Raw genomic sequence first — 12,148 nt, 5'->3', positions numbered from 1 at the left:
AAAAAACTAATGCTTAAGTAATTAACACTTTAATGAATATATCCTGATTATAGAAAGCCTATACATTGTTACCTTGCTGGATTTCAGAACTTTAATTTGTTCTTCAAAGACAGTGTCTTTATTCTTTTCCAAAAACCCTTCACACTGGTATTCCACCTGAAAACACATGCAAAAATCTTAACAGACTTTTTGAACAGATATTATAATCATCAACAACAAAAATATTTATTAGGTTCAGGCTATATGACTGGTTCTCAGCAAACTGGTTATCAGTTTTATTCTAAGAAACCAGTACCATTCTTGGGAAGAAGTATGTTAACTCTAGAGTAAAACTCCTCAAATACTGCTTTTCCTAGGGAACAGTGGTAGTGCTAATTAGTTATGGTCTAAAAGATCCCCCCAATTCATAGGTAAGCAGACTCCTAAGAAGTTGACTGTCTTCTCCCATGCTGGTGGTAGAGAGCTCCTCCACAGCTAAGTCAACATATCTTCTTGTGACTGAGATAACCATCCAGGAGCGGTAGTTCTCTTGGGAGAGAACTGGGTAAACACTGTATGATTTGGTAAGTGGAACTACTCAAGAACGACTATTCCTAATTCCAAAACTCCAGTGACTTCAGGCATCTACCATTCAAGTTGCTCCCCAGGCTATAACACAAAGCCCTTGGATGACCTACAAGTCATTCCTAGGTTTCCAGCTAGGATTACGGAGACTCAGAATGCCCTCAATTCCTGAAGGAGATCCCAGGAAGCTTACTCCCCTATACCTACCCACACCTTCTTTAAATGTAAATTAGTCTCATCATTCCTGATTTTCTGAGTACACTACTGAACTCATGAAGCAGCAAGTCCTGTTAGCAGGAACCCACTGACTCAATCACAGTCTCTATTCTGACCCCTCCAAGGTTTTCAGCAATCTGAGGGAGCAACTGTAATCAAACACATTAACATTTCTACACTGAAGTATGCAAATATCCAGCCTAAGTGAGATAAAGACTATACATAACCTCATGTTAGTTCAAGTCAGAGATCAGGTCTAGACATAAAATGAATTATGAAAAGACTTTTTAGTTTTCAGAGTTTCTTGGATTTCAAAATTATAGAGGATTGTAGGCTCATATTTATTTCATAATATAATTCCATTTAGTTTAAAGGAAGAGAAAACCAACAAAGCAACACTGAAAAATACTTTTCCTATAAGACACTAAAGAATGCAAGTTTCAGCAAAGATAAAAATGGTATCTCTTGACTATCGATTTTCTTCCTCTTTGAACTTAAATATTCAAAAAGAAAAAAGATAATAAAGGTTCCTTACTTTGTCAGCAAAATGTTGGATGATGAAAGCTTTGTTTGATAGACGGGGCTTTTCAAAGAGCGCACATTTGTTCAAATGTGTGTTGTACAGTTTTTGGGCCCAAGTGTCATCTGTGCCTTTAGGCATCTACATTCAAGAGAGAAAAGAAACAACAACAACAACAAAATAAGGTGAAAATTGTTATAAGGCTCTTCTGAGGCATCAACCAGGAGACCATTTTTTGGCTTTTCTAACAACTTTTATATGCAATTAGGAACTCATTCCTTCCACATTACTCTGTTAGATGCCAAAAACTAATTACTAATGAAAAGCAATGATTGTGACCTTCTTATGGGTGACTCAGCCCAATCTTTGGGCAACTCAATCTGCCTATACCAGGAATCATCAAATAAATATTCTATCTGCTTTTAAAACAACAAAAGCCTCACAAATAAAAGATGAACTATCATGATTTTATGTGGGTTTTTGTTTTTGTTTTTTTTTTAGGTAAGCTATATGCCCAATGTGGGGCTTGAACTCACGACCCCCTAAGATCAAGAGTCACATTCTAGCAACTAAGCCTGCCAGATGCTCCATATCAGGTATTTTCTTAAATTTGTTAAATAAAGGTAATATCTGCACAGAGTGAAATATTTTCATAATTCAGAAAGGTTTAAAATGAAGAAAATATATTTAAAATAAATATAATTATATTTATGGCCACTAGGTTGTTACTCATTTTTGTTATTGTAAAAATGGCCACAATTACTTCTTTTACATATATACCTTAGATACTTTTGCAAGTATATTCATAGGGTGAACTCCAGCAGTTCCACTGTTGGGTCCATGTGCTTATAATTTTGATGAATATTGTCAAATTTCCTCAAATATATGCTGTATTAACTCACATCCAACCATAAATGAATGGTATTATCAAATTTAAACTCATCTATCTGGGGTGCCTGGGTGGCTCAGTCGGTTAAATGTCTGACTCTTGATGTCAGCTCAGGTCATGGTCCCAGGGTCCTGGGATCGAGCCCCGTGTTGGGCTCCCTGCTCAGCGGGGAGTCCGCTTGAGATTTCTCTATCCCTCTCCCTCTGCCCCTCCCCCAGCTCACATGCATTCTCGCTCTCAAAATAAATAAATAAAATCTTAAAAGAAAAAAAAAACTTGCCTGTCTGATAAGTAAAAAGCAGTATCCCATTTTTGGTTTGATATGCATTTTATTTCACTTCAAGTGAAACTGAGCATTATACTCAGTCTTAATGTTGTAGGAAATCTGGATGCTTAGGTGATCAATCTATGGTATAATTTATGGCATATAGACTAAAGAGGAGTTAAGAGAAAGGATAGGTTATTTGTCTAAGATCACTCAGTTAGCAGTAAAGCTGGAGATCCATTATTTTCCCAACATGCTGGGTCTTCAAATATTAAAGCTAACACTCCCTTTCTACCATACATATCAGTGATAAAGAACAAACAGTCAATTTTATTTTTTTTTTATTTTTATTTTTTTAAAGGTTTTATTTATTTGACAGAGAGGGAACACAAGCAGGGGGAGTGAGAGAGGGAGAAGCAGGCTTCCCGCAGAGCGGGGAGCCCGATGTGGGGCTCGATCCCAGGACCCTGGGATCATGACCTGAGCCGAAGGCAGACGCTTAACGACTGAGCCACCCAGGCGCCCCCAAACAGTCAATTTTAAAATCACGGATATTTAGGACTATTATTTAAAATATCTTTTGTACAATTTCTTGCATTTCTTTAAATATGTCATATAACTGAACCAAAAAGTACCAAATATAACAAAGGTGGCTAACACTGGTAAGTAGTTGTGTCTAATGTCAATTTTTCACATTAACTGAGAAGCGGCTGAAAAGAGAAAGGAAATTCTCCAGGTTTCTTTTTTTTTTTTTTAGACTATTAAAAAGATTTATTTATTTATTTGAGAGAGAGAGAGAGAGAGTGCAAGTGGGGGGAAGGGACAGAGGGAGAGGGAGAGAATCCTCAAGCAGACTCCCTGCTGAGCACGGAGCCTGACGTGGGGTTCAATCCCAAGACCCCAAGATCATGACCTGAGCTGAAATCAAGAGTCGGACGCTTAACCAACTGAGCCACCCAGGTGCCCCAAAATTCTCCAAGTTTTGACTGTATTTAGAACCCTTTGGGTCTAGTGACCTTTCAGAATGCAAGTAGGGCGATCTCTCACTTGTGGCCACAGTGACACCTCATGGTATACTAATGAATCTCTGCTTAAACCCACTTACCTCTGACCTTGACATTATCTCTTGATAGACTAGGTACGTCAGAAAATCATATTTACCTTGCATTCCTCATCCAGCAAATCTAGAATGCCCAGTTTAGATTCTATAAGATTAATGCAAGGCTGATTATCATAAAAATCTATGAGTGTCCATGGAATTTGTTCCTTCATATATTCTTCCTGTTCTAATTTGAAGACATGCTGAAATGAAAAAGAAAAAAAAAAAAAAACTGGCATTACTGTATCATTATAAATAATGTTAGTCAAGAAACAACATTTATAGAAAACACTCTTAAGAGGATACGAACATGATATGAGATAGTCCATGGCTTCCAGCAACAATAATCTTGTGGGAGAAACATGTTTTACACACGGAGAGTGATATAAAAAGCAAATAAAAACCACAGATAGTAAAGCCTCAGCTATATAGGATTCTTGGTAAACAAGTAAATCTAGGTATGTAGATGTGTTAAACAGCTGACAAATGTAGCAGTCTTCGGTTTTTTTTATATGTATACATCCAACACAGCACAATATACTTTTTGGCCTAAAATTATTGCACAGTGCTGCTAACAATGCCTTAGCTGGCCTTGAACTATGCAGAGCAGATACCCCCTAGACTACTGAACCATGCCGGGTGACGCTTACCGCACAGCAAAGTAATTCTCTTAAGGGACAGTGATGTTGAAGTTCACGTGCCTCAGAATTAGATAACAGTGTTTTGTGTCTGCCTCCATTATTTTCCACAGTCAGGGGATCTACAGCTCAATTTTCTGAATTCTACATCCAATGCTGCAAGCAGCTGCAACAAGGACCAATCCATTGCTCTTTCTGCTAAATGTTTTAGCCACCATCCTCACCATTGCTTCTAATCCCCATTCACTCATTTAAGCAAAAGTATCTATCGGCTGTCTACTATGTGCCAGCCACTGCACACCGTTAACAAAGTAGATGTGGGTTCTGCCCTCAGGGATTTTAACTAGTGGGAAACACAGACAGAAATCAAATAATCACAAGGAATCACAAACTGTAGTAATTTTACAGAGGAAAATAATGTAAGCTATGAGAGCAAGAATCCAAGAATCCTCATCCAGTTTGGATATAGGGTGGTGAGGAAACGCTTCCCGGAGGAAAGGCTGTGTGATAGGAGCTCTGCAGATGAATGGCTGTTAAGTTAGTCCAGATGGAAGGGCAATCCAATCCCTGATACAGTTCTTGCTTCAGGCGGCCCAACAATATAGCAACCCACAACTTCTAGTGTCTATAAGATGTTAATGACCGCTACTCTTTGTTCTTGGGGATTTCTGCTTTCCTTTGCTCTTTTGAGTCCCTTCTTCTCTCACATATTTTGATGCTTTTTCTGGAAAGAATAGCCCCCTGTGACTTTGACCAGACAACACATATTTTCTAGGACCCTAAGACCCTTGAAACTTAGGTGTCACCAAGATCTCTGATATATATTCTCCTTGTGCACTTGGAACTTTCTCACTTTATTCTGTACTTATCATAATGCCCCTCTTGGCTCATTTGCAGCATTTACCAGCTGCAATAAGCTTCAGTAATTAAAAAAAAAACAAACAAAATGGTCACCCATATGAATATTTATGTCATGTTGATCAGAAAGCAAATTTCTTCTGCTCTTATGATGAATGAGAAGGCAAACGGGGCACCACGTGTCAGCAGGATGCCCTGACTGATGGCACCAATATTTTCCAAAGCAATGAGCCCTGTTCTTTTTTTAATTCAATAATTTATATGCAATCTCCACACTGACAGAAACACTGATCCAGATTTTAAATAGAGCTTGTTTCTTATATACATTTCTATGCCTAGTTTGGAAAAGTCTGTGAGGCCTCAGAAATTTTGGATACTCAATTGTCAAAAAGACAATGTGGGCATGAGCTAGAGATCCTTGGTCAATATGTAATGACTGAGAGCTGTAAAAATGCAGATCACCATGTTTCTCATGCCCACTGCCCCACCCATAATCCCTGCCAAGGGAGTGGCCCAAAGCAGCCAAGTTCTTTACTGAGAAACCCCATCTTCCTAGTCACAGCTAGTCAACTGCTAGAGATTTGTGATGGAAAAATGAATGAAGTTAATCAGATTCTCTTTCTCAGGTGTAAGAATTTTGATATGGGCAATTAACAGTGCAAGCTGAAACTGAGTCAAGATGAATGGGGAAAAGGCAAGTTAAGAGGATGAGAGAAGAGGGGTGCCTGGGTGGCTCAGTCAGTTAGGTGTCCAACTCTTGATTTCAGCTCAGGTCATGATCCCAGGGTTGTGGGATTGAGCCCTGCATTGGGCTCCGTGCTTGGCGTGGAGCCTGCTTGGGATTTTCTCTCTGTTTCTCTCTCTGCCCCTCCCCCCGCTCTCCCTCTCTCTCCAGGGTGGGTGGGGGGGGCGCAGGGGAGAGGATGAGAGGAGCAATCCAACCACTGCTGGGTTCACAGGGAGCTTGAAGTGATTGAGGAAGCAGAAACCTTGAGAAAATATATACAAAATAAAAGGGAAGAATAAGTCATCTGATAGTAAGAGGGAGTGGAGCAGCTATGCAGAGAGAAGCTGAGATGCAGTATAGTGTGTGTGTGAGAGAGACAGAGAAGAAGAAAGACTCACAGAGGCAGAGGGAAAGAGAAAGAGAAACAAGAGAGTCAGAAACACACATGCAAAGACATGGGGTCCTTGTCAAACAGACAAATGAGCCAATCCCTAATGAGGGCAGTGCTGGTTCCTTATATTTACAGTCATCTTGTGCGAAAACATACTAGGAAAGACCAGAGGCTGTGGATGATTAAAGTATTAATCTCAGTAAAACCTTGAAAAAGATAATGCTCAGTTTAGTCTCTGATAGGTTTTTATTAATGTTTCTTATGTAAAGATGAGAAATACACCAATCACATTCTTATGGAAACAGTCATAAGCTTAAGGCTTAAAGATCACCTCTGCATTATTTCACTGTGCTAAGTAGCTTATTAACTTGCTAAATAAAGACGGTCCAAATTTTCATCAGAATATATGCAATATTTTTAAAAAATCAAACAGTCTGAAGGTTTGATGATGATAAGCAACAATCCCTTGTCCCATCCCTCAACCCAGTCTCTCTCTGGAGGAAGCCATTTTTAACTTCCTTAGTTATTTCTTCTGATATTTACCTCTAAAGAATATGTTTATCTACTATTTTTTTATGTATTCGTTGGAAACATCATCTATTGATTTCTTGAAGAGACAGATGAGGCTAAATTCATATATACCACCCCTCTACTGTGCCCCTCCCCAGCCCTCCCAATATTACTACTTTTAGTTCTTCTTTTGATTTTTACTAATTTTTAAGTTTAAATACCTTTAAACTTCTATTTTTTGTTCATTAACTATAGACCATGCCACTTATCCTCTCTCTTTATAAAATGAGGATACTAAGGGCTCTTTTCCTGTCCTTCAGCTCTCTTCTCCTCCATCTTCAACTTCTATAGGTGACTTTTTTGGGTTTTTTTGTCTTGTTTTTTGGGTGACTCATTTTTAAGATTTTATTTTTTATTTGACAGAGAGAGACACAGTGAAAGAGGGAACACAAGCAGGGGGAGTAGGACAGGGAGAAGCAGGCTTCCCGCTGAGCAAAGAGCCCAATGCCAGGCTCGATCCCAGGACTCTGGGATCATGACCTGAACTGAAGGCAGATGCTTAACAACTGAGCCACCTAGGCGCCCCTGGGTGACTCATTTTTAATATCCTCTTTCATCAGTACTAATAACCATCCCTAATCTTGCACTTAGAACTGTACCTGGCATGTGTTGATAACTTTACATATCCTAACTCATTTAATCTATACAACCATATGCAGTAGGTACTACTATCATTATCCCCATTATACAGATGAGGAGACTAGGGCCCAGGAAGGTCAATTAACCTGCCCAAGGTCCCATGAATAATCAATGCAGAATGGGATTCCAACCCAAGCAGTTTACTTTGGAGGTCTGTGATCTTCACTATTACAATCTACTGCCCCTCATTTTTAAATATCTTGAAATTCCCCAATACCATGATAATGCTTGATGATATTTGATATTACTACTCCACAAGAGCCATTCTCAAAATATTCCCATTGCCACTGTTGTGGTGAATGTCTCAGACTGTTGAAAAGAGAATATATAAAATAGAATATGTAAAAAAAATATGTAGAAAAGAGAGCGTGTTCTGATTTTTCATGCTGGCATCTTGCGGATACAGCAAGTATGAGTTAAGATAGTCTTCACTCCACAGGAACAACACACTGAAGGATATCCTGGGCTCGAAACTTCAAACTGCCTGTGTTACTACCTAACGCACTCCCTGCTTCCATCACTCAATTTATTTCAACCAAATTTTTACTATTCCCAGGCTGTAATCTGAAGATCACCTTGAATCCTATCTGGGCCATACACCTTTCTTTAACATTGCACTCATTTATTAATCATAAGTTCCTCAGCAGCTCAGTTGTTCTAAAGCCCACATAATAATTGCACTTTACAACCTCATTTCAGAAACTAGACTTGAAACACAGAGTGGGAATTCAAAAGAATAATTTATAGTAGAAATTGGTTAAGAAAGAAAATTCTTACCATATTGAATTGTTGCTGTAGTTTTTCATTTGCATAATTTATGCAAAACTGTTCAAAACTATTTATCTCAAATGTTTCAAATCTGTAAAACCAAAAATAATATGTGAAGAGGAGAAAAAGAAACAAACAGCTTTTTAAAATATTCAAAATGTGCCCATTAGAAAGAAAGAAATGGGAAATTTCCCAACATTCTGAAACCTTTCCACCATCAGTGAAGATAAAAGTTTATAAATCAGTAACATGGAATCTATACACAGCAGATAGGCATCAGCCACATAGCAGAGAGATTTTTTTGAAGGCTCCAGCATGCAGAGGTATGTATGTATGTATTTATTTATTTATTATTATTTTTTTATTTCATTTAATTTTATTTTATTTTTAAGATTTTATTTATTTATTCCACAGAGAGAGACACAGTGAGAGCAGGAACACAAGCAGGGGGAGTGGGAGAGGGAGAAGCAGGCTTCCTGCGGAGCAGGGAGCCCGACGCAGGACTTGATCCCAGGACCCTGGGATCATGACCTGAGCCGAAGGCAGACGCTTACCGACTGAGCCACCCAGGCGCCCTTATTTATTTATTTTAGAGGTATTTAACAGTATGAGTTTTTGAGGGCTAATTCATCCCCAGGTGGGGAACAATCGGAATTATGATAAAGCTATTTCTCTCGTCAATTTACAGATTCAGTGTCTAAATATTCACATAAAAGAGAACTGGGAATAGAGATCTCATAGGTTCTTTTGAAAAACTAAACAATAAAAAAAATTAGGCATTAAAAAGCAGAAATGTATAGGAAAGGTATTAACAGCTAAAGGAGGGTACCCAGAGGGGCACCTGGGTGGCTCAGTGGTTAAGCATCAGCCTTCAACTCAGGTTATGATCCTGGAGCCCCAGGATCGAGCCCTGCATCGGGTTCCCTGCTCATCTGGGAGTCTGCTTCTCCCTCTGCCCACCTCCCCCCCCCCGCTCATGCTCTCTCTTTCAAATAAATAAATAAAATCTTTAAAGGAGGGTAAGGAGAAAAGGCAAACTAGCAAATGAAGTAAGATTTTTAGAAACGCTCTTCTAATTTTCTTTTCTCCTTACCAGTAGGAGACAGAACCTAGTACCCACTCAGAGTTACTAGATAATCTCTAGAAAGAAATGCTCTGTGGCAGACCATTAAGCCAAATACACTTACCCGTATATGTCCAGCACTCCAATAAAAGAGTGTTGTTTGACAGCAGAATGGAGGGCCTGATTGACATGATCTACAATCCAGCTAAAGAGCTTGGCATAAATGTGCTTGGCCAAAGCATCACGGGCATTCGTGGCCTGCAGCTTCGAGATGGGTTTGATATATGTCTCTGTGGTGGTAGCCAGTTTCCGATGGCAGAGCCAGTGACACATCTCTTCATAGTCCACGCCCATAAGGTCAGAGAAGATGCTGAGAGGTTCATGCTTGGGCTGACAAAAGAGAGTGGATTATTTCCTATGACCAAATCAATCAAATAGGAATTTACTAAAAAAACACTAACAAAGAAGTAACAAAACCCAGCAATTTCTTTTTTATAACGAACACCCAGATCACTTGAAGCTGGTCGGTGATAATAATCAGTCATCCATTAGACCAGCATCTAGACAGCATTTTATAATCTCTTCTAGGGCTCATTTCACAAACTACATCTTCCTTTGTCTCTTTGCTGTTATTTGTATCTGTCTTCGGGCACCTTCATTCAGTCAGTTGATCAGAAGATCTGTCAGCTTGTCAACAAATATTTACTGAGTGCCCACGATATGCCAGTAAATAAAACCAATCATGGCCTCTATCTTCCTAGAACTTACAGTCACCAGGAGAAATGGATATTAGTCAAACGACTGCTCCCAAACATGTAAAATTACTGCAGAGAACAAGGGTACTATCCTATGATTCCATATGAAAGGAACGTGCTCTACTCAGGAGGCAGGCGCCAGTTGCCTTGAGAAACAGAGTTGAAATCTGAAAGATGGGAAAGTATTAACTCAGTGAAAGGGGGAAGAAAGGGTCTTCAAGCTGAGGGCACAGCTGGTATAAAAGTCCTGTGGTGGGAGAAAACTATAGTATGAAGGACTAATGCTGAGTGAGGGAGAAAATATCTGAGATGAAGCCAGAGAGACAGGCAGAGGCTATACCATGGCTGATCTTTATCCTGAGAGCAAACGGAAGCCGCTGAAGGGTTTGAAACAGATAACTTGAGAGTTATTTGCATGACTTCTTAGATGAGAATGATTAGAATCTCTTTAATGACTTATATATCCTTATCCCCTACAAGGTCTTCCATAGGCCTTGCATTGAGTAGACATTCAATAAAAACTTGTTTAGTTTGATCCACATGAGTGCATTATATTTGTGAACATCTCCACTCACACGTTTCAGTTGACTCTGATGACATTCCTGGGGAATAGCCAGGATGCACATCCCCATCACTATATGATTGAAATCCAAGAGGATAGCTTGTCAAACATCACATGGCCAATGTATGTCAGTGTTGTCATTAGAACCTGGGTGTTTTGGCGCCCTCACCTCCTGACCCTTCCCACTGAAGCAGTCCCTTCCTTCCTTCATCTCTCCTTCTCCCAAGTGATCACTTCAGATACAAACTATCATCATTACCAACAGCATGCTACAGCTCCCTTAAATAAGCAGCTAATTTCATTCGTATAAATATGAACGATTTGACCTCAGTACTCTCTAAACATACTCTATTTGAACGGCATTACCATACTATTAGATCGTGGCTGTAAACTTTTTTGTTCAAATTTTCTGTAACTTTACTAATTTTTAGACTTCTTCATTTATCTCTTCTCTTTATCTGAGAAAGTCAATAATCTCCCACTATGATAGAGCTGTCTATTTCTTCTTTTGGTTTCTGTTGATTTTTGCTTTATATATGTTAAGTCTATGCCATTAAGTACATGAAAGTTTAGAAGCATTACATCTTCCTGATGAATAAAATCTCTATCATTACATAGTACTCTATATATCTCTAGTATTGCTTTTGGTCCCAAACTCTATTTTGTCCAATATCGATACAGGCTCTGCCAGGTTTTTTCTAGCTACTATGATGTATCTTTTCTAAACTTTTTATTTTCAAACTTTCTGTACCTTTATGTTTTAGGAATGCTATTTCAAAAGTATATAGCTGAATTCCTAAACCAGTTATCCAGTTGTTATCTAGTACTCTAGTTCTATGTTTTTAGGGGGGACAGGGGCTGATGATTCTCTTTATTTTTTTTAACTTTTTCTTCTGAACTAATTTTAGACTAAAAGAAAAGTTACAAGAGCAGTACAAAGAAATCCCTTCACACAGATTCCCTAAATATTAACATTTTACCACGTTTGCTTGTATCATTCTCTCTCCTTCACATACATGTACATACACATTAATTTTTTAGAACCTTTGAGAGTGGAGTGGGAGGAAAAAAAAAACCCAAAAAACCTTTGAGAGAAGTTCCAAGCATGATGCCATTTTAGTCCTAAATATTTCAGTGTGCATCTCCTAAAAACCAAAGACATTGTCTTATATAACTATGGTATCACCAAGAGAATTAGAAAATTAGCAATGACACAACTCCATTATCTAACCTATAGATCTAATTCAATTTTTTTCTGGTTGATCTAATCAATCGCTGCACAGGAGTGGGGGAGACATTTTTATAGCCCAGGATCGAGTCTTAAGTTCATACACTGATTTTAGTTGCCATGTTTCACTAGCCTCCTTTAATCTCAACAGGTCTTCGCTCTTTTTTTTTGTCTTTCGTGACCTTGACATTTTTGACTAGTATGTTCCTCAATGCAAGTATGCATGATGCTGCCTCATGATTAGATTTGGGTCATGCCTTCTCGGCAGGAATACCAGGGAAGTGATGTTGTGCTCTCAGTTCATCATATCGGAAGTTATATAATGTTCAACAGTCATTTCTCCAAAGAAGACATACAGATGGCCAACAGACACATGAAAAGATGCTCAACATCACT

At 38.7% G+C, this 12,148-nt stretch overlaps 1 protein-coding gene across 5 annotated transcripts in view; it reads right to left on the bottom strand.

Annotated features, from left to right (window-relative positions):
- Nucleotides 1-12,148, bottom strand: part of MYO5A (myosin VA) — a 196,112-nt gene that overhangs the window by 82,860 nt on the left and 101,104 nt on the right. For all 5 annotated transcript variants that reach the window (XM_078079330.1, XM_078079332.1, XM_078079333.1 and 2 more), the window contains exons 10-14: nt 9,332-9,597; nt 8,154-8,235; nt 3,616-3,756; nt 1,316-1,441; nt 73-156 (exon numbers count right to left, since the gene is read on the bottom strand). In XM_078079330.1, the coding sequence (XP_077935456.1) occupies nt 73-156; nt 1,316-1,441; nt 3,616-3,756; nt 8,154-8,235; nt 9,332-9,597 (699 nt within the window). The remainder of the gene's footprint in view (nt 1-72; nt 157-1,315; nt 1,442-3,615; nt 3,757-8,153; nt 8,236-9,331; nt 9,598-12,148) is intronic.

Source organism: Halichoerus grypus, chromosome 8 (assembly GCF_964656455.1).
Source record: "Halichoerus grypus chromosome 8, mHalGry1.hap1.1, whole genome shotgun sequence".
NCBI classification, from domain to species: Eukaryota; Metazoa; Chordata; class Mammalia; order Carnivora; family Phocidae; genus Halichoerus; species Halichoerus grypus.
This window is presented reverse-complemented; position numbering and strand designations above follow the sequence as displayed.